This window comes from Anolis carolinensis, chromosome 2 (assembly GCF_035594765.1).
Source record: "Anolis carolinensis isolate JA03-04 chromosome 2, rAnoCar3.1.pri, whole genome shotgun sequence".
Lineage (NCBI taxonomy): Eukaryota > Metazoa > Chordata > Lepidosauria > Squamata > Dactyloidae > Anolis > Anolis carolinensis.
The window spans coordinates 252,477,218-252,501,129 of NC_085842.1; the positions used below are offsets into that span (position 1 = coordinate 252,477,218).

The following is a 23,912-nucleotide window of genomic DNA, read 5'->3' on the forward strand; positions in this document are numbered from 1 at the left end:
TGTTGGAAACTAAACAAGTGGGGTTTATATATCTGTGCAATGTCCAGGGTAGGAGACAGGACTCTTGACTGTTTAAGGCAAGTGTGAATGTTGCAGTTAATCAACTTTATTAGCATTGAAAAGCCTTTCAACTTCAAGGCTGGCTTATTCCTGCCTGGGGGAATCCTTTGTTGGGCAGTGTTAGCTGGCCCTGATTGGTTCATGTCTGGAATTCCCCTGTTTTCAGAGTATTGTTCTTTATTTACTGTCTTGATTCTAGAGTTTTGTTTTTTTTTTACTACTGGTAGCCAGATTTTGTTCATTTTCATGGTTTCCTCCTTTCTGTTGAAATTGTCGACATGCTTGTGGATTTCAATGGCTTCTCTGTCCAGTCTGACATGGTGGTTGTTAGAGTGGTCCAGCATTTCTGTAATTTCAAATAATATGCTGTGTCCAGGTTGCATAAAGTGCTGGACAGGAAACAATCAGGGCCAGCTAACACCTCCAACAAAGGATTCCTCCAGGCAGGAAGCAGCCAGGCTTTGAAGCTGCAAGGCTATTCGGTGTTCATCAAGGTGGCCATTCACACTTGTCTCAACAGACAAGAGTTCTTTCTCCCACCCTGAAGATATATAAACCTCACTTGCCTAGTTTCCAACAGACCTCACAACTTCTGAGCATGCCTGCCATGGTTGTGGGAGAAATGTCAGGAGAGAATGCCTCTGGAACATGGCCCTACAGAAAACTCACAGCAACCCAGTGATTCCAGCCATGAAAGCCTTCGACAACACATTTAATACACTTGTTTTTCTGGATAGCAATGTACTACATACATATGGGTGGGGAAGATTATGTAACTAAAGCTTCATTTTAATTTACACAAGTAAAAGGAGAACAAAAGATTTTACTTGATTTGGATAATACAGAATGACAGAGATTACACATGTGCCTACTTGGTAAAGTAAATTAGAATCATATTCAGTCAACATCATAAAATTGTGATCACATTAAGAGAGAGATACAAAGTACATTAATAAAAGCAAAAGAAATATTTAAATAGGATTATGAAGGCATCGTTCTGGGACAGGACTTCTAAATAGTACAGAAAAGAGATAATTTTAGTTTGAGTCATGTACAGTATTTATTTCTCTATTTCAGTTTCTTTAATGTAAGTCCAGGTAATGTGCCGTCACATTAATCTTATTTGTTAAATCCAAATATCGTCACATTTGAGAAACAATTGTAAAAAGAGCAGCATTAATATTGTAAATATATTCTGAGCCTTTTCCTGAATGAAAAATTGATAGGTCATTGAGTAACGCTAAAAAGCAGTTGCATTTAAACAGCCTTAAGGTACTGCTGCAGTAAGCAGTTTTTCTTGCAGCTCATTTCATTTCAAACTGCTGACCTGTGAAATAGAGGTAATTAAAAGTCAAGATCAATGCTGAAGACAAATTTGCTCTTCTCCTGGGTTTGCTTAAGCTGTTTAATGTTGTATTCCTCCTCTATCACTGCCACCTAACGTTGGTAGATACATTAACCAAGCTATTCATTTTACCACTTCCTTTTCTCTAATATAAATACAGTTTATTAGCGGCATCTGTTTAATGTGCATCAACATATCTTCATGCCTTTTTAAAAGATTCAAAGAGATCTTACCTAATATTAGAAACGCATTTTTTTTAAAAAAAAAAAATGAAAACATAGCATTTCAGACTTTATACTGTTTCAGTAAAATCAAGATGTTCAATCTGTAAAAAGAAGTTGTTCTGATTTGGGGGGGGGGGATACTTTGTTTTTTTTAGTACTGAAGATTCTGGTTATTTTAAAAAGATGGGCCTAATTTTAAATTGCTATATTTCTGCAACCACGAATCGTCCATGAATGATTCTCTTAACATTTGAAAGGTTGGGGTATAGGGTATTAAATGATTAATGCTAAATGTCTATCCCTAGCTTCAGAGATTGGCAAGATGTCGACCCAGCAGTATAAGGCCTAATGAGATAGTCTCCATTTTTGGAGTTATTTTTTACATTTGTTTTTGGCTGAAATTGTTAGAAAAGCTTGAGAACTCATTAAACCATTTGTAATTTTTTGTGTAATTGTAACATGTTGCCGTTGTGAGAGATACTGCTTTGAAATTAGGTCCGTCATTTTGAAACACCCTCTGTTTTGATCCTTTCTAGATACAGTACCCTTGGTGTTTTCTATGTAATCAATTTGCTTCTGACAGCATTTATTTTCTTATCAGCTTGGGAATAATGGAACTGTGGTGTATGTACACACACACATTCATTTTCTGGGTGAGAAGGCATTCTAGCTAACAGCTTATCTTCCAACAGGATGGAAAAACAGCAGAGGATTTGGCTAGAGCCGAGCAGCATGAACATGTAGCCAGCCTGCTTACAAGGCTTAAAAAGGTGAGGAATGTGAATGATGAATCAGGGTTTGTTTGTTTTTTAACTTTATCTCTTGAGACTAAAGACATATTGGAGGAAATTGCCTTTTAAGAAAGTAGATTAAAACATGATTGTTTGGGGAATCACTGGCAAGTTTTTATCTTAATTTTAACTAAAGCCCTTTGATATTATTCCTGCTAGAAACACTGGCCACAGTCCAGTTGTGTTCTTGCCATGGGTCTCAATCGAAACAGAATAATAATAATAATAATAATAATAATAATAATAATAATAATAATAATAATAATAATAAGTTACCCACCTCTCCTCATGGCTCTAGATGAAGTACAGCATAGTTAAAACACATTAACATAGAAGCTTTCAATAAAATGCATATATTGAAACATATTTCTATAAAATGTACATATTAAAATATTTTCTGATCTGTTGATCATAATAAATTATTCAAATACCATGAAAATCCCTGAAAATCACTGGGTAGGCCTGTTGGAAGAGATGGGTCTTCAGTTGTGCCTTACATTCTGACAGCTCATTTAGCTGTTGGAGCTCTTCTCACAGGTCATTACACAGTCTTGGGGCAGCCAATGAAAAGGTCATCTGGGTGATGGTTGTCAGTCAGGTTCTGGTGGACTGGAGCATCCGTCTCCCAGAGGATCTAAGTTTGCAGGGCAGATTGTATAGAAGAAGGCAATCTTGTAGTTAACCTGGACCCAAACCATGTAGGGCTTTAAAAGTCAAAACCAACACTTTGTACTTGACCTTGAAACTAATTGACAACCAGTGGAGTGACTTTAGTATAGGTGTAAAATGCTTACTCCTATGTTCCTGTAACTCGTCTGGATGCTGTGTTTTGAATTCATTGGAGTTTTGAATTCAATGTGTTTTGAATTCAATGTAAAGTGCATTGCAGACCTTGAGGTCACCAGCATCACCATCCTCCAATTCTAGGAAAGGGGTGGAGCTGGTATAACAGCTGAAACTAGTAGTAAGCATTCTTGGTCTTCGCATCTACCTGGGCTGACATTTGGGGAGACGGATCCAGGAGCACTCCCAAGCTGCAAACAGTCTTACAGGGGGAGTGTAACCCCATCCAGAACTGGTTAGGACACCTCCATCCCTAGGCTAGGGCTCTTAATCGGAAACACCTCTGTCTTATCTGGATTCAGTTTCAATTCCTTTTTCTTCATCCAGCTCATTACCCCTTCCAGGCATTCATTCAAAGTTGTTCTCTCCACACACACACTACATACACACACATTACATACACACACACACTTGTCACAGGAGCCTGTCCATCTTCCACCTACACTACCAGCTCTGAAGGTTTTCCTGCCTTCCAGAACAGGTATTAAAGTTCACACAGGGACACATGGGGAGGAGGGATCTGCCTTCAAAAATTGCTGACAGACTTCTAGAAATTCATTGCAACTTATGTAAACTGTCAGATTTTGGCCATAATCCATATCAGCTGAAATGACGAGTAACGATACCACCCACAGTACCATAAATGTGCTGGGGAGAGTGTCATAGGCAATCCTTTTTTCTCCACCATTTTTAGTGTGCAAAACTATATAAAGCAACCAACCATAAAATAGATATGAAATTTAGAAAGGACAAAGACATGCTAAAATTAGAATAGTGGAAAAAATCTATACATAGACTAAACAAAAAGACAAACACACCTCCAAATAGTTCTCTATGGGGGGCATATGCGTATGCAACACAAAGAAGGCTTGAAAGGGTTGTAACTTCATTATTGAAGGATCCAGATTACATTTACTTCACCAACAGACAAGCCTCCAGTTGATCTTGTTTAAAAGTAAAGGCGAGTTTTGCATTCATAATGAGTCAGTAGGTGGCAGTACCTATTGAATCAATACATTTGCCCAACTAACCTTTCCATTCAAGTAGGCATGAGTGGTTGCATACATCCCAGTGATAGCAATATTGGCATTCAGACAGAACTCTGTACATCAAGTCTCTGCTACTTAAATACTCTGGTTTCTTTCCAGATCCTATCAGTCCTGCACCTTTTACTTTCATAAGAATACTGGGTCCTACAGCTATTCTAAAAAAACATGTTATGGAATGTCTGAAATGAAAGCATATTTAATCTGACTTTTTACCTCATAAGTGTGTATTTGTTTTGTTCTTTGCTTTCACCTTCAGGATACACATAGAACAATGTTCATCCACCAACTCAGACCTACTCATAATCTGCAGCCAAGGATAAAATTAAAGCTCTTTGGCCATTCAGCATCTGGGAAAACTGCTCTAGTAGAGTCCTTGAAGTGTGGTCTTTTGCGAAGCTTTTTCAGAAGGCGCAGACCAAGGCTTGCTTCTACGAACTCAGTCAGGTTTCCTCCTTCACCATTATCTAATAGGCCAACAGGTAATATTTAAGTGTTTCTTTAAGTTGTTGCTATTAATGACAAGCATTATTGGTATTGGTATTAATCACAGCATTGAGACACAAAGTAAGGGGAATAGGTTTATCATAGCATTATTCCAATGTTGATTAAATATTTTTCCATTTATGTATTTATTTGTTTTATTTAGAGCGTTTATACCCTTCCTTTCAGTCAAAAATACTCCAAGAACAGCTTCCAGATTGTAAATTTGACAGAAAAGATGTGTGTACAATCATTAGGCAAGCCAAGTGTAGCTTATGAAAGAGACAGAGAAAAATTACAAATCATTTGTGCATTTCTGGGCAGGAGGTCTTCAACATTCATTTTGCCACACTAGTGACACAGTTGAATAGTATTAGACCTCTAATAATTCCTATAGGCTCATCGATGTGCAGGTAGAAAGAGATAGGGTCACTGCTCCTCCATACAAATTATTATTGGGGAAGATATATGCTGCTAGTACACAACAACTTCTACCTAAGTGTTAGAAAAGTGCAATATCCCTGAAGCTTATTATGCGTGGCTAACCAGATATTTATAAACATAACATTTATGAGAAAAACACATATCAACAAGCAATGTTATTAATTGAAATAACAATACAAAGGGTTAAAAAGCAACAAGTATTAAAATTATAAACCTCCATCAACGTCCAGGTGTTGGAGACTGGCTCCAAGAATCTCCGACTATTGGCCAAAGTAGCTGAGGTTCTTGGAAGTGGAAGTTCAAAATACCTGGAAGACAAGAGTTTAGAAATTCCTGTACTAGGCCATACACTTGAAACATAATTCTTCAGTAAGACCAAGAGCAAATAATATAGATTATAAATTTGAAATCTAGACCCAGATAATATTTGGCAAATTTTCATTAGGATCAGCAATTTTTCAAGGACTCTTGCCCCACTTTCATAGAGGCTTAATAAATTTTGCTCTTCCAGAACCAATACTAATAGCCTGACCCATGTAACTATCTGAAAAACACAGTATAGCTACAACAGATGCTGACATTAAATAAACAAACTTATAATATCAGAGAAGAACGAACAAAAACAGTGTATTTAAGGTAGTTATAAAATAGCTGATGGATTGAAATTTCATCACAATGAATATAAAATAAAAAGACTAAAAGTAATCCAGGAGCATCTGGATTCATCTGCTGAAGTGGATTGGTGTCCACAAAAGCTTATGTTCAAAATTTCTTCCCTGGCTAGTCTCTGTTGCTATTGGATTCCTTAATGTGTTTTTATGCTAGAACATAAACATGCTAGATAAAAATAATTGTCTGTTTTGAGTAATTGAAGTTCTGAATGCTGAAGACCCACATGCAAAAGGAATTGTAAAAATCCCTCTTCATTATTTTCTTAAACTAAGAAACAAATAACACTAGAAGAACCAAGGTTGGATCACACTCTAGTCCCAACATTCTGGTTATATAGTGGCCAGTTTTAGTTACGTTTTGAACCCTATCAGCAGGTCATGAGTACAACTGTGATCTCATGATCTCCAACAATGAATATATAGAGGCCTCTGATACACAATGTGAATACACAACAGTCCTGACTAATAACTATTGCTGGTCTTGTAGTCCATTCATATATCCACTTCCTTTTTAAAGTCATCTGTTGAAATTATTACACAATTTTGTGCCAATTAATTTTACAGCTGAACTATGTATTATATAAAAAAGTAATGAATTCAACATAATCGGTAGGCAAGGTTTCTTCCTTCCAGAGCGATGTTTGTTGTAACTTTGAGCTTTTGACTTTAGTGATGATAGTCAGCAGTTTTCATGTGGCTAAGGATTTACTGATGGGCAAATAAATCATGTTATTCACTTGCACCATTGTGTGTGTTTTTGTAAAACAAATAGTAGATGTGGAAGGAGGATATATGAGATTAGGACAGTGGTTTGAAAGGAGATTACCTGCAACACTACTGACCCGAATTCACTCACTCACGCATACACACATCATACTACTTGATTGAAATATTATATCTGGACTGGTTCTTGTGAAGCTAGGCTTCCTTGGATTTTTTAAAAGCCATACTTACATAACAACAATTTGTATCCCTTGACAGATCCCTCTAGCAGTAGATCCCTATAGTGATACAAACTGGCTGTTCACTCTTCTGTAGCAGAAATGAAAATCTAGAGCTGCTGTCTCCAAAATGACCTAATACTTCATTCATCTGACACCTGATTTCGAGCTAAGCTTCAGGGCTTAGCATCCAAAGAAAAACGGGGAAATCTCTTGGGTGCATAGCACCATCCCCAGCATTTTGCTTGGCTGTCTTTGAGACTCTCTGACATAAAAAGCATGGGTTCTCTGTTAAAGTACACATTCAGCTTGAAAGATATACTATACATGTATTTATTATTATTCCTTCTTATGTCAACTTTCAGGGTAGGGAAATCCCGCTCGTGGCAGGACACAGGAGTAATACATAGCTTGAGCCTGAGCCATTGCTATGTTTACTCAATTAAGTAAACACTTTACTTCCTTTTCATAAAAGTACAAGAATTTAGTTTGTGAAATATGAACTTGAAACTTGTTAGAGCTGAATTAATCATCGACTGCATTAGCAGAAGTACAATGTTCAGCTCATGGAAAGTGGTATTTCCTATCTGTGCTGGAGTATTCCTATCATTTGGGCAACACATATTATAAAGAGCATTGACAAATTAGAAGACCAACATTTGGAATCAATTTGAAATGGCTGATTTAACTACTGTATGGAATTGCTGTTACAATGTACCCTCAAGTCATTCCTGACTTATGCAGGGCCGGCCCAAGGTAATTTTCAAGTATAGGCGAACAGAATTTTGGCGCCCCCCCCCCCCCCAAACCAATCACTGAAAAATAAAAGCATTGGATAAGCAAAAATTTTGGATAATAAGGAGGGATTAAGGAAATGCCTAAATAAAGAACAACACTTTGAAAACTGGGGAAATCCAGACAGGAAACAATCAGGGCCAACTAACACCTCCCAATCAAGGATGCCCCCAGGGAGGAAGCAGCCAGGCTTTGAATCTGCAAGGCCATTAAATGCTAATCAAGCTGGCCAATTGAAACATTCACACTAGTCTCAAACAGACAAGAGCTCTTTCTCCCACCCTGGACTTTCCACAGATATATAAACCCCACTTACCTAGCTTCCAACAGACCTCAGAACCTCTGAGGATGCCTGCCATAGATGTGGCTGGAACATGGCCAGGCAGCCCAGAGACCTGGCCTTGAGGAAGGGGCGAGAAGGAAGGCGTTCATCGCTTTGGGGAGCAGAGAAGCGGCGTTTCTCTGCTCCCCAAAGCAGCGACCTCCTTCCTTGCGGAGGCAGGCGCAACATCGGAGGCAGGAGTTGCCTCAATGGCTCCCCCTACAGGATGGTGCCACAGGCAACTGCCTAGTTTGCCTCGCAGTTGAACCGCCCCTGGACTTATGGAAACTTTTAAGGTGAACATATTGTGTTATTTTCTTGGTAAGATTGTTCAGAAGGGATTTGTTTTTGCCTTCCTCTGAGGCTAGAGAGTGCAAATTGCTCACAGTTGCCCATTGGGTTCCCATGGACAAGTGGGATTTCAGACCATAGTTTCCCATTGTCCTAGTTCAAGTTTCAAATCCACATTTGCTCTTCTGCTGTATGGATTTGTTGTTTGTTTGTTTGTTTTAAACCTTTTAAGTGGAAACTGGTATATTGGCATATTAAAAATTCATTCGTTTGAATTATGACATTGTTGTATAAAAATGTGGCCCTGAAAGCACATGTAGTTCTAGATCCTCGCAGACTCTCAGGCCATACTTTTCTTGATCAAACAAAGATGAATTCCTTCTCCTCAAAACCAAGAGTGGCAATTAACCCTTATAAATAGACTGCAGTGTCCTGCATTGTTACAGTGAAAACAGTTTTCAAAACCAGAGGTGGACATCTGATCATTTCTTTGTTAAGGGGGGCATTTTTAGTAGCCACAGTTTCCACAGAGTACCAGAGCAAAAAAAAAGGGGGGGGGAGGGGCAGTGGGTATGCCACCATTACCCTTACCTAAATTATGAGGATAATTTAAAGCAGTGTTTCTCAACCTGAGGGTCGGGACCCCTGGAGGGGGTCACGAGGAGGGTTTCACAGGGGTCACCAAAGACCATCAGAAAACATATATTTCTGATGGTCTTAGGAACCCAAATCCCTCCAGTATTTTCTGTTGGTCATGGGGGTTCTGTGTGAGAAGTTTGGCCCAATTCTATCATTGGTGGGGTTCAAGGGGCTATTTGATTGTAGGCAAACTATAAATCGCAACAATTACAACTCCCAAATTTCAAGGTCTATTTTCCCTAAACTCCACCAGTGTTCAAATTTGGGAATATTGAGTATTCATGCCATGTTTGGTCCAGATCCATCATTGTTTTGAGTCCACAGTGCTCTCTGGATGTAGGTGAACTACAATTCCAAAACTCAAGATCAATGCCCACTAAACCTTACCACCATCTCCATTATTTTCCTTGACTTGTCTAGTCCAAATGACAAAATCAATCCCCTCCCTTGGCGCATCGGATATTTGTGTCAAATTTGTTCCAGTGAATGAAAATACATCCTGCATATCAGATGTTTACATTACGATTCATAACAATAGCAAATTCACAATTATGAAATCGCAACAAAATAATTTTATGTTTGGGGTCACCACATCATGAGGAACTGTATTAAGGGGTCACAGCATTAGGAAGGTTGACAACCACTGATTTAAAGGCTTTAAAGATGTGTTTAACATTTTAATTAAGATAGTTGCTTGGCATAACTGTACTGACTGCATAAATAAATTGATGGTATTACTCAATATGTGCCAATCCTTTAATATTTCTGATACTGTAATATTGAAAGAAGAAAAGAACATTTCATAAAACTATTTCTCATATAAACCCTTATAAAATATTAAGAGTCAAACTGTCTGAGTGCATTAATACTTTAATAGCTCTTGGGTGAATAGCTTAATGTTTCATAGTGTGCTGTGCTGTTTTCTTTCTTCCTTGATAGGCAGTCTTATCTAATGGCTGTATTCATTGATATAAAATGAAGAAAATCAAATTAGATTCATCAATTATTCTGAAAAAGTGACTGATAAGAATGCTTTTAGTATTAGAGAATAGTTTTCTTCACGTTAAGGTCTCCATTTATTAATGTAATCGCGGATGTTAGTGGTGTATTTATTCTTTTCACCACGCGAGGGCACTAGTTGAATAAAAAGATGGTTAATATGTCCTTAATTATTGCAGTTTACTTACATCTGTTCAAAATGTTAAGGACTGTGAACTATCTATCTACTTTAAATTCCACTGGCAAAAGTCACAAATATGTTTTTTACAGTTTCATGGCACAGTAGCCATGATTCAGAGCACTTTAAATACCTCACCTTCGCTTATCCAACATTTTGTATTATCCAACACAGTCTCCCTTTTAGTAGTCAATGTTTTTGTAGTCAATGTTTTCAATACATTGCGATGTTTTGGTGCTAAATTCGTAAATACAGTAATTACTACATAACGTTACTATATATTGAACTGCTTTTTCTGTCAGTTTGGTGCTTAATTTGTAAAATCAAAACATAATTTGATGTTTAATATGCTTTTCCTTAATCCCACCTTATTATCCAACATTTTTGCTTATCCAACGTTCTGCCGGCCTGTTTATGTTGGATAAGTGAGACTCTACTGTGTGTGTGTGTGTGTGTGTGTGTGTGTGTATATACACACACACACATATACACACACACACACACACATACATACACACACACATACATACATACATACACCCACGCATGCACGTGCACAGGATTGGTATAATACAGATTGAGTATCCCATTTCCAAAATGCTTGGGGCTAGAAAATATTTTGGATTTCGGAATACTATATTTACATGTACATATATAATGAGATATCTTGGTGATGTGCGATCTAATTCTCAACATCAAATTTATTTATGCTTTAGATATACCTTAATACAAAGTCTGAAGGTAATGTTTTAAAATATTTTAATAATAATGTGTATGAAACAATTGAATCGATAGAAACAAAACTGTTGCAGCCACCCATATGAACAATTTCAGATTTTGGTAGTGTTTCAGATTTATGAATTCTAGACAAGGGATGCACCAGCTGGGATATCACATAATTTTAGCTCTCTTTTTTGTTTTATACCTAACTGTTTGGAGAAAATCCTATTGTTACTAAGGGTTTGTACAAAACAGCCTATTCTTCTCTAAATAATTTTTTTTTTTGGTTTTTATTGTGATTGATCGCTGTACACTTATAAATCTTAAAAGAATGTTCTTGGTAGATACTCAATATAACACTAAGGATATTTTTTCCTCCTCCTTTTTTTTAACTTGATTTCTCCTTGCTTCTAGTTCCGCATTATTATGATATAATCAAGACAAAATTTTATATTTTATTTATTTCAGTTTCAGTAAGTATTACCAACCTGTATCCTGGCTGTGAGAATGTGAGTGTGAGAAGCCGAAGCATGATGTTTGAGCCAGGCCTGACCAAAGGGATGCTGGAAGTGTTTGTTTCGCCCTCTCACCATTCCCACTGCTCAGCAGATGACCAGTCAACCAAGGCCATTGACGTTCAGAATGCTTACTTGAATGGTAAAATTAGAACTGTCCAGCTATAATTGTTTTCTTTTATTATTATCCTGTGTGCAAAGAACGTTCCCCTTCTAGATTCACTTTAAAAATTATATCAATATGTTATTCAGTCTAATTATTTCTTTTCTTAAGACAGCATATGCACAATCTAAAGCATGTTATACCCAGTTGAATGCACCATAGTAGCATGATAAATGCAGAGGATTGGCTGTACTATTTATTTTGTCAATACGCTATCTGTAGAAATATGAATTATTTAGGCATCAAGATCAAGAGGGAGATCAAGATCTTTGTCTTCACCTGAGCAATAAAGCATGGTGATTTGAGCTGTCATTTTACAAGCGCCTTAGCCAAGTCTGCCAAAGGGTGCTGTTATTTCACTATACTACAACTCCCATGATTCTATAGCATTGAGCCATGACACTTAAAATGGTGTCAAACTGGATTAATTTTAAGTGTAGATGCACCTCATATTCTTTCACAATTGCTGTTGGGGAAGGTTGGATGAGCTTATCATAGCACATTTCTATTGTTTTTAATTGAAAACATTGTTAGCAATGGAAAGGCTGTCTTTTTATTGTAATCTGGAACACATTACATATCATCATGACTTAGACAAATGACTTATAGGAGTGTGGTCTCTGTGTCCGACAATGGTGTTTCATTTTTCAATTGTCTTGATAACATGAATTTGCTTATTGCAGGAGTCGGTGACTTCAGTGTGTGGGAATTCTCTGGGAATCCTGTGTATTTCTGCTGCTACGATTATTTTGCTGCAAATGACCCCACCTCAGTTCACATTGTGCTTTTTAGTCTTGAAGAGCCCTATGAAATCCAATTGAACCAAGTGACCTTTTGGCTTAGTTTCCTAAAATCCCTTGTCCCAGTTGAAGAACATATAGGTATGCTTTAAAATATTTTACTTCTAACAAGCCATGAATCATATGAGAGAAAAAAGCAGCCTTTATCAGTAGTATTATAGATATTCTGTGTTGAGTTATTCCATGCACCTTATCACTCCAAATCATTTTGTACAAATTGCACTTTACATTTAATGAACCCCTTTCCTCCTTTGTTAGATTCATTTCTTAAATGGGATCATCAGTCAAATACCTCAACTGGCCATGTTTATAAATCATACTATCTTTTGTAAAAGATTAAATTCTTCTGATTCATCTGTTTTAACCAACACTGTTAATTAAGCTTTATCATAATAAAGCACTTTTCAACTACTGTGAAACAACAATCTTGGAACAACAAAGTCAAGATATCTGACCTGGCTCCACCAACTAAAATTCTGCTGTACTTCCAAAGACATTAATTAAGTGATTGGATTATCATGTGACCATAAGATGCTCTATTTCACACTGACAATGACAGATATGTCTCTCTATATTCTAACTAATGCTAAAACTATTTCAGTCTCTAGCAAGTGGTATTCTGATTCACAACCAAAATTTATTTGGATTTTCTTCAGATTAGTCAAACATAACATTGCCTAAGTAACGACAAGCTGCCCAGTGCATTTCTTGTACAATATTTTATAGGAGTATTAATGTACCAGCAGAAAATAAATACCAGATCTGAAATCTGTTCTGCTGTCAGTAAGGTGCAAGTTGAGTTTTTTGTGTACTTTGAGGATAACTTTGAACAATATTTTAAGAAAAATATTTAAATGTATGCAGTGGCTAACATCAGTTTGCAAGAAACAGCATAATAAAAGAATACAAAGTTATAAATTAAGTTCTTTAAAATCTTCCTTGAACAATTGAAAATGTTGATTATTGTATAGCCAGAAATACAGCTTGTTCTAGCCTCTAACATACATGGGGCTATTGATGTCCCAGAGCTTGCTCCTTGACTCCAAATTCAGATAAATATTCAGATTTCTCAGTGAAAGAAATACGCTGTTCAATTCAGTAGCGTTTGTGCAATAACTTATATGCATATAAACATGCCTTTCAATCAGCTTTGAAGTTAGATTACATTTGAATGAATGAATGAATGAATGAATGAATGAATGAATGAAACATTATTTATAGCCCGCCTTATCTCCCCGAAGGAACTCAGAGCAGCTCACAACAAAATATACAATGGGAAACATTCAATGCTGATAGTAATACATAAACAAATCAATAAACAAATCAGGAACAACTCAGTACATTATAAATTAACATAAATTAACAAGATGTTAAATAAGTATTGGAATATGTTTTTATAAAAGTCACAACAATTAATTCCATGCTGGGTTGAACATGCTTGTGTTCCATGAAAATCAAGAAACAGGTGCATTTTGTGTGTAGTATTAACATTGAAGTATACAGTTGTCCTCATTCACATTACTTTCCTTGATGTTACCATTGAATATTTGTTACATTGCAGTTAAATGCTATGGAATTAATGTCAATATGTCTAAAATATGCAGGGTTTTTTCTTTTTCCACATTATGTTATATGAATTTATGTTCAGTGCTGTTACCTCATTCATGTCCCATTTGTGTCTCTCTCTCTCTCATTCTTTTCCATGGTATCTCCCAGGCTTTCCTACTTAACTCTCACTTAAATGAGAATTCTTTGTTTGTGTAAGTACTGTAAAGTTGCATTCATACCTGTGTATGAATGATTTTATTTAAAGACCATTCATTTCTTTCCTGTAATAATCTCAACCATAAACCTGTAGTATTATAGATCAGTAAAGTCAATAGAGAGTTTTTAACTGAGAAAAACAATTGCCGATCTCTTCCAATATATATTTAGGTTGTAGTGAAATAGATGGCTTATGAAGAGTTACAGCCATTTGTAACATCTTTTATAAAATGGAGCAGTAGTATTATTTGAAATGATGTTACTGGCTCACACTAGTTGCCATCAGATCTTTAGGATGATGGAATTTGTGGAAATAGATACATTTTCTTTCCTGAAATCCTTCCTTTCTTTTCCCTTATAAAGCATTTGGAGGAAAGCTGAAAACTCCTTTGCACGTGGCACTGGTGGCTACCCATGCGGACATTGTCAATCTTCCACGTTCTGCTGCAGGAGAGTTCCTATATGACAAGGATTCTTCACTTATGAAAGAAATTCGGAATAGGTAAGGTACAAAGAACAATGTTGGTGCAACAAAAGGTGTATTAAGAAATGAACATGATCTTTGTCCATCACATATAAGGATTCTGCACCTTACAGGTAAGCAGCCTGTTCTTGGCCTTGATTTCTGGCTTGAGAACAAAGGCAGAATGTAAATAAAGCAATGGTGATGATCATGATGATGATTAATTGTTATTATATAACATATGTATGAGCAAGTCTCAGATCAATTTTAGGCACTGAGGTTGGCATCACCACCAACAGAAGTATCCTAAGAAGGCAAATAATGTCCAAATGGTAATGCAGCAGAAACATTAAGGGACAAGATCAGTTTACAGCTGAGCAGAGGTTCCCCTTGCAACTTAGGCACCTTCCACATCTGAATAAAATCTCACATTTTCTGGAATAGATGGCATTGTGGGACTCAGATAACCCAGTTCAAAGCAGATAGTGTGGAATTTTCTGCCTTGATATTCTGGGTTATATGGCTGTGTAGAAGGGCTCTGAAATGCAGTTATTGCACCGATGACTGGATTGTATACTGGGTTAAAATAAAGCCATCTGGGAAGCTGGTGTACGGGTCCCAGAATGATCAAAGACTTTAAAACCGGCTCTCCAAATTGGTTTATTTTAATCCAGTATAAAATCTGAAGAATAGGAACAAAATTTGGGACTTTTCAGGTCATCTGGATGTGTCCTGAGTGAGGTTTGGGAACCAGAATGGGACTACGTGTTGTTGAAGGCTTTGATGGCCAGAATCACTGGGTTGCTGTGAGTTTTCCAGACTGTATTACCATGTTCCAAAAGCATTGTTGTCACAGACAGAACGCCACCAAATAAGGTTCAACACAGTTTATTAAAGTTACAGAACCAAAAATGCCCGTAAGAAACAAAAGGGCTAGGCAAACACTTGCCTTCGATATGAAAAGATACAAAAAGACTTTGCTGGAACTAAAAACGGTTCAAAAGATAAACCGGATTAAACAGGGGTTTAATCCGGGTTAAATCAAAAATGCTTACCTCAGCCTGGCACTTTAAACAAACAAAAGTTGATAAACAAAGATTCAATGAAACACAAATAACTGGCAGCAGATTCCTCTCTGCTACTCAAAAGCTACGATTGAGTAACTAAGTTGTTACTCCTCCGTGCAACGAGCGAACTCCGGGTCCAAACACATCAATCAGGGTAGCAGCGGTCAGCAGGGTCCCAATCCGGTCCAAGGTCGAAAGCCAGGTACAGACGTCTTTGGTTCACCAGTTCCACCGATCGCCACAGAAGGGATAGTCCGAGGTCGAAGTCAGTCAGTCAGTCCAGCGTCAGTCCAGAGTAGGCAATTAATGTCCATCAAAAAGACGACGGAGGTCCAAGCTATCAAGATTAAACACAAGTTGCACAGGAAAAGCCCACACAGTTCCTCCCGCCGTCTATACCCAGTGTCCTTGGTAACTTACGTATACAGCAAACGAATCACACCCGTCTTCAGGAAGTTCCCAACAAGAGCCCAAGCGTTCGTCCAGATTACCTTGCCCAACGCAATTAGCCCTGGATTCTAAACCCCATTTTATGCCAGTTCACAACTCCTCATCGCTATCAGCTGTTACCCTAATTCCAGGTGCCTCATCATCATCATCTTCATCAGAGCTAAAACACCTTTGACTACGCCCCACAGCATCCCCAGCTGTGGATCCTGTTCCATCCCTCCAACTCGTCCACGGGTCCGATCCTGCAACCCGCCAGTCGCCTCCCACACTATCATTGCCGGTGACACCCAAATCTTCCCTCACACGAGTCCATTCCATGTCATCCTCCTCAGAACTAACCATCTCTTCCTCCATTCCCTCGGTAAAACCCTCAAAGGAGTCTTCGTCCGTTGGTTCTGCAAATAAGTCCCGCAGCCGTTTCCTTTCTCGCTCCTCAAGAGAGTCTGACTCTCGAGGAGTCTTACGACCACGTCTCCCAGTATCGGAGCCATAAGGCTCAACCATAACAATTGTTTCCTGACATTTCACCCACATCTACAGCAGGCATCCTCAGAGGTTTTGAGGTCTGTTGGAAAACTCACAGCAACCCAGAATGGGGCTCCTTGAAATACGTCCTGATTGCAAACAAAGAGATTTGGTATTTTCGTTAGGAAGCAGAAGGATGGGATTTTCTATCTTTAAACACTGAATCCTAGCTGAGTTTTGTTCTGCCTTTGAACCTATAAGTGACTGCACAAAGAACACAGTTGCTGGCAAAAAACCTATTTATTGTAAAACTTGAACTTATGCAGAGACAACGACCTAAGTTCAATTGTTAAAACACATTTTAAAAAAAGACCATATTGCATAGAAGCAAGTAAAACCCATGCTTACATGTTCTGCTGAATGCTTTGCTAATATCAGTAAGAAACTATTATGTTCTTTAGCTTCTCACACAGTTATATGCGAGCAATGTAAATGGAAAATTTCAGCTTCCACTTTTAAATAAACCTTGACTTCTCATTATATCTGAACTAGAGAAGCTGTGACTTACTAACTTGGATTAGTTCAATCAATTCAACATTCAGAGAAAGACAACATAGAAATCCCTGAAATAAATAAATAAATAAATAAATTGTGGTTTTCAGATTCCAGTTGATTGAATTACGCACAGTTGAAATAACCCACAACATCCCAAATTCAAGCATAATACGAAACTTCACTTTATTTAAAACCAGAAATGAAAGTTCTCTGTTTTCTTCTCTAGTGCTTGGAGAATGGGGGTGGTAAAATTGCTATGCCGTTACAACTTCAGTCATCCATTGTGTGCTTCAAGACACAACCAGGAAGACTTTAGGGAAACACTATTGAACTTGGTGGGACTTATTTCCAAGTAAAGAAGCTTAGAACTGGCCTCCAAGTACAATACACACACATACACATACATACACGTATGTGATATGGATCCAGCATTTCTTCAACGAGAAAAGCTAAGAATGAAATTGAATGAAAGCTAAGAATGAAATTGTTTAAATAAAGAAGTTTTTTTTTGTAGGTTTGGGAATGACCTCCATATTTTGGATAGATTATTTATTTTGGATGCTGGTGCATCTGGGTCAAAAGATATGAAGATTCTCCGAAATCACCTTCAAGAATTGCGTGGTCACATTATCTCTGTAAGTCACTGTGTTTTGTTGTCAAGCGTCTTCTCATTTTGCATGCATTGTGGGTTACTAAAGGTATCTTGTAAGTACAGCTTAAACTAAGAACCTTATCAGATGAGCAGGGGTAAAGCAGGGGAAATTGTGGGGCACTAGAGGGAGCCATTGGCTCTGTTACCATCCATCAAACCCCATAGTCTCCCTTCCCACGACATTTCCCCTGCTTTCTCTTCAGCTCCTCCTGTTCTTCAATGCATCATGTGATGGGCTCCAGGGGACTCTGTGCTGGTAGAGGAGAGAAGCGGGATTCTCTTTGTCTGATAAGGTCCTATATCTCAATGGGATAAAGCAGATTCATTTTGTTTCTGTCTGACTGCCCTGTGCTGGTTAGTAAGAAAATCACTCTGTATTTCAAAGAAAGAAACTGGCAACAGCATACCTGAGTATTCCTTGCTTAAGAAAGCCCTATGAAATACATGAAATCACCGTAAGTTGACAGGCAATTTGATGAAACAATTATTATTATTTATTTATTTACTACATTTATACTCAGCCCATCTCACTCCAAAGGGGATTCAGAGTGGCATCACATATATATCTGGCTCTTTTTGTACTTGAAGGAGAAGTGAAATTGTATTATGGATGTAATTCTGTTTTTGAAAGACCCACATTTTATCATAACAGGTTTTTGAAATGGTTCAACAGTGTTGCATTTTGAACAGTTCTGAAAAGCACTGACAGTATCTCGTTTTGTATAATTTCTACCAGGAAGCTCCTGAAGTTAATCTATTTTATTTATTATCACGATAATATTATAGGAAACTTAGGCTGAGAGTATATGAATTCCCTGGGGCCCCTGGTGGCACAATGTGTTAAAGCGCTGAGCTGCTGAACTTGTAGACCGAAAGGTCTCAGGTTCAAATCCCGGGAACTGAGTGAGCACCTGCTGTTAGCTCCAGCTTCTGCCAACCTAGCAGTTGGAAAACATGCAAAATGTGAATAGATCAATAGGTACCGCTCCGGCAGGAAGGTAACGGCGCTCCATGCAGCCATGCCGGCCACATGACCTGGGGGTGTCTATGGACAACGCCAGCTCTTTGGCTTAGAAATGGAGATATGAGCACCAACACCCAGAGTCGGACTGGACTTAACGTCAGGGGAAACCTTTACCTTTACTATATGAATTTCCTAGTTTGAACCTGTGTCTCTTCAGACTGTGTCCAGTAGTTATTCGTAGGTGTATTCTCATCATGTTAATATCTATTATTGAAGTTTCATTTATTCAGTCATTTTCACCTCCATCAGTTTCAAAGGAGGATTTAGTACGATTTTTAAAGAAAATGGCAAAATATAATATATATGCAGAAGCACCTCTTTTAGTATTTTCCGGCAATGTATTCTATATTGCTGATGTTATTACTTGTATTTTGCTACAAGATCTTCTTGTGTATAAACGTGTATAAACTTTTTCAGAATAAGTCTGTGTCAAATACTTTATCTTTGCAGTTTGCTTCTTGACATCAGAGAAAGGCCAGCTTAAATTTGACTGTATCACTGGCTCCAAAGGAAGGTTTTGCCAGAGACAGGACTCTCAAAAAGCCAAACTTTCAATCTAAGGGATCTGTTTCAGCTTGTAATGTGGTGTAAATTGATCTATTGTTCCAGAGCCATTAAGAATCCCAGCATTGTCAACATCCATTCAATTGAATCAGGGATAACTTTACACTTTAGAGCATAAACTTACATTTTAAGTTTGTGCAATTAAAACTGAAATGATGCCAAAAATGTCATTGTTATGTTCCAGAAAGTTTATGATGGTATAAACTTTCAAAAAGAGTATTAAGGCTTTTCTGCTTTTGCCAAAATGAATTTTATCCTAGCTATACAAATGACTTGAAAACAAAAAATATAAACATACTATGCGTCCTTACTCTCTAAAATGTATTTCATATGAATATAAATACTTACACAAGTCATGAACCATGGAAAACATTCACTTGTAAACAGATGCTGTTGTGTCCTGCTTTAACAGTTTGAGCTTTTCTATCCATAGTTAACATAATGCATAATTTTTTTAAAGATCTGTCCCTGGAAAAACCACATTGAAGCAGGAATGACAGGATAATACAGCACTCACCTTAGGAAAGATGAACACACAGATGCAGTTATGCTAATATTACAGCTGTTGTAGTATAACTTCAGAACTAATTCCAGTAAACGAGGAAAGAGATCCAAACACAGTTCTTCCCTTTCAGTCTAGAAGGGTTTTAAAATAAAATCTATTTTTTCCTAGATGTAAAGAACAATTTGCATTTCAAAATTAGAAACAATGATCACTATGGTGTTTTTCATAGGCATGTCCACCAATGACTCATTTGTGTGAAAAAATCATCTCTACCTTGCCGTCATGGAGAAAAATGAATGGACCCAACCAACTCATGTCATTGCAGCAGTTTGTGTATGATGTGCAAGATCAGCTTAATCCATTAGCAAGTGAAGATGAATTAAGACATATAGCCCAGCAGCTACACAGTATAGGAGAAGTAAGTAATATGAAATAATTTCATAAACAGTATGAAATTATATGATTTTCCATCCTGACTGTCAGAAGAGGTTGGTAAACATATGTTTGTCATTAGTGCAATACTTGTCATTAATGCAACACTGACATTAATGCCCTTTCATGTAATTTATCTGATGTTCATATATTTTTCAAGACCTCTGTATGGTAAGGCATGTCCAGAGATTATGACTGACCCAAGATCCTCCATGACTGAACAAGAATGCAGTTCTTCTATGGATAAACCTAGTTATCTTCCCTTTGCTATACCTTAGCCTTCATCTTCTCAAGAACTGGGCAATCAAACCAGAAGGCTCCCATTTCTACATTTTTCTAATAATGATTTCTGTCTTCTTAGCTTGGTTGGAGTCATGAGAAATCACAAAAGCATAGTATCAGAATGGGCCCAATGCATGATCTCTAATTCGAGCATCTCCAACAGAACTCAGATGGCTTTGAGCATGTGGAAAGTATACTCCATTCAGAAAGGAGATGCTTTTAAATCTTGCACTGGGATGTTTTGTTAGAAAATGCGACGTGCTGAGTAATTCTGCATGTATCCAGATTTTAGTAAGACTTTCTTCCATATGTCCATAGTTTGTAGCCTAAATCTAATAATGTTGCCACACAATTTTCCTTTTACAGCTCTTTTGAAACTCACTTTAAGCTCATGACCATGCTTCTAAGATGTAGTACCAAGACCTAATATCCTTCCAATTCCAGGGCTGCATTTCAGCCTTGTGAGTTGTTCTTATCAGTAGACATTATCCACATGCTTTCTTTATTCAAACAGCTCAAAGACTGTGTCCTGTTAATATATGACTGGAATTAAATGGGGACAAGGGCCATGTGTGCATGTGCCCAGATTTATACTTTATGCCTGCAAACATAAATTTTGCCATTAGGTACAGAATCAGGCATCACAGGAATCTGAACACAAGTGGTCCTTTTATAGTCAGTGACTCACTTTGGATTGAGAAATCATGGTGATTGTAGCTGTGCTCTTTTATTTTGTATTTGAATTTGACATAGGATTTTACTTTCGTTGAACAGATCAATATCATGCAGAGTGAAACTGTCCAAGACGTTGTCCTGCTGGATCCTCGTTGGCTGTGTTCAAACGTCCTTGGAAAACTTCTATCAGTAGAAAGCCCTAAAGCTCTCCACCATTACAGAGGTCGGTATACAATAGAAGACATTCAGCGCTTGATACCAGATAGTGATATAGAAGAACTTATACAAATCTTGGATGCTATGGATATCTGTGCCAGAGATCTCAGCAGTGGAACAATGATTGACATCCCTGCCTTAATCAAGACTGATAGTCTCCATAGATCTTGGGCTGATGAAGAGGATGAAGTTATGATTTATGGTGGTATAAGAATCGTTCCTGTGGAACACCTAACGCCGCTTCCTTGCGGAATTTTCCACAAAGTTCAGGTGAATCTGTGTAGGTGGATTCATCAACAGAGCACAGAGGGAGATGCAGATATACGTCTTTGGGTAAATGGATCAAAGATTATGAATCGTGGAGCTGAGCTCCTTGTGTTACTTGTCAACAACGGTCAAGGAATTGAAGTTCAAGTTAGAGGCCTGGAAACAGAGAAGATCAAATGCTGCTTGTTCCTAGACTCGGTGTGCAGCACCATTGATAATCTGATGGCCACAACATTGCCAGGTCTCTTAACAGTCAAACATTATCTCAGCCCTCAGCAACTGAGGGAACATCATGAACCAATAATGATCTACCAGCCAAGAGATTTTTTCCGGGCACAGAGTCAAAAGGAGACATCACTGACAAATACCATGGGTGGATATAAAGAAAGCTTTAGCAGTATATTGTGCTTTGGGTGTCTTGACGTCTATTCCCAGGGAAGCTTGGGGATGGATATTCATGTATCAGATCTGAATCTGCTTACAAGGAGGAAACTGAGTCGACTTCTGGACCCACCTGATCCCATGGGCAAGGACTGGTGCCTTCTTGCTATGAACTTGGGCCTTCCTGACCTTGTGGCAAAATACAACACGAACAATGGGAATCACCATGACTTCACATCAAGCCCATCCTATGCCCTTCTGCATGAATGGGGAAATGCCCCTGAAAGTACTGTGGGCATCCTCATGTCCAAACTGAGGGAACTGGGCCGCAGAGATGCCGCTGACTTCTTACTGAAAGCATCCTCCGTGTTTAGAGTCAGTCTAGATGCAAATGGCCAAGAAGCCTATGCATCGAGCTGTAACAGTGGGACATCGTACAATTCAATTAGCTCAGTTGTGTCTCGGTGAAAGTAAATTCCAGAAAGCGCACATTTTTCTAATCACAGATGGTAAGGAAGGGTTCTGTATGGCAGTTTTTTACATATTGATAAGTGTCTACATTTATGGCTTGCCACCATTCTCCAGCATTGCTTTTAAATGACCAATCTACTTTTTAACTGTGACTTGTTGCTCTTATTTTAGTTATAAAAGGCTGGTGTACTTCTGGTATTTTACAGTTCTGATTCTACATTGTGCTGCTTAAATAGTCATTTTACATGGAAGGACTCCAGCATTTCAGTAAACAAGAAGGTTTTTTTTAAAAAAGAAATACTTTTTCTTGACAGAAGATGACAATGTAATGTGATTAAAGCTCATTTATGTCCTTATTTTTATTCATTGTGCTTGTTTAATTTTTTAAAAAAAATATTTATAGCAAAACAATGCTAGTCTGTTTGGATTTTAATACCAAGCTTAGGAACAAAAAAGCGAGTGCCTTTTGCAGAAGATAATGTGGTTAAAATCAAGTGATCCTGTTGAAGCTGTAAGACAATGCTACCTCTATTTCACTGTCTGCATGCTGGTTGTTACAAGTGGTGCTTGCCTTTGTGTTTTCCTGAAGTTTCAAGATAATAAGTAATATGACATTCATTCCGATAAAGAGCTCTCATGTTGGATACCATGAGGTTGGAAACATGTATGACATTCTCAGTTTTTATTTCCGTTGAAGTGGAATGAAATTTTTTTTAAACCCATGACCTTGCACCTTCCCTTATTTCCACATATCTCAGGTAAAGATGTGACACAAATGTAAAGTTCACCAAGGCACATATACAAGTGTTAGCTAAATGGACTTACTCTGTATTTAACAGTGATCGTTTGTGAGAAGCAAATGGTTTCACTTTCAGATACGAGTGTGCATATTTCTTAAACTTGAAGGTTTGACATTTTTTTAATTGAGGAAAGCAAGAATGCCTTGCCATGAGAAAACTTAAAATTGGTATGAGGGAACAAGACCATTTCTTCTGTTCTAAAAGCATGTAATTTTAATGGTACAAGATATATTATGTGTATATACATATATAGTGTATGTATATATATTAATACTGCTTTCTTTAATCTTTGTTGTAAAATTTAAAAGTTTTTTTACAAATAAACTGTTGCCTATTGCAACTTTTTCATCACAAATCCTAGCTGCTTTTTTATCTGAGCACAAACAGCACATAATTCTTTGATCTGTTGGCATACAAATGTATAGAATGTTGATCCTATCGATTTGACCTCAGCAGCTGCACACAACCTATATAATATATATATATATTATATGAGAGCCAGGATTGGATTCCCTGCTAAGTCATGGGACACCCCCCCTCCCCAGTGATCTGGGAAAAGCTGCATATTCTCAGCCCCAGAAAAACCCTGTGATAGCGTCACCTTAGAGC

At 37.7% G+C, this 23,912-nt stretch overlaps 1 protein-coding gene across 3 annotated transcripts in view; it reads left to right on the forward strand.

Moving 5' to 3' along the window:
• Nucleotides 1-23,658, forward strand: part of dapk1 (death associated protein kinase 1) — a 118,352-nt gene extending 94,694 nt beyond the window's left edge. For all 3 annotated transcript variants that reach the window (XM_016990997.2, XM_003216510.4, XM_062972065.1), the window contains 8 exons: nucleotides 2,322-2,399; nucleotides 4,569-4,791; nucleotides 11,261-11,449; nucleotides 12,154-12,351; nucleotides 14,398-14,536; nucleotides 17,549-17,669; nucleotides 20,009-20,197; nucleotides 21,268-23,658. In XM_016990997.2, the coding sequence (XP_016846486.2) occupies nucleotides 2,322-2,399; nucleotides 4,569-4,791; nucleotides 11,261-11,449; nucleotides 12,154-12,351; nucleotides 14,398-14,536; nucleotides 17,549-17,669; nucleotides 20,009-20,197; nucleotides 21,268-22,500 (2,370 nt within the window). In that variant the 3' untranslated portion in view covers nucleotides 22,501-23,658. The remainder of the gene's footprint in view (nucleotides 1-2,321; nucleotides 2,400-4,568; nucleotides 4,792-11,260; nucleotides 11,450-12,153; nucleotides 12,352-14,397; nucleotides 14,537-17,548; nucleotides 17,670-20,008; nucleotides 20,198-21,267) is intronic.
• Nucleotides 23,659-23,912: the final 254 nt, after the last annotated feature.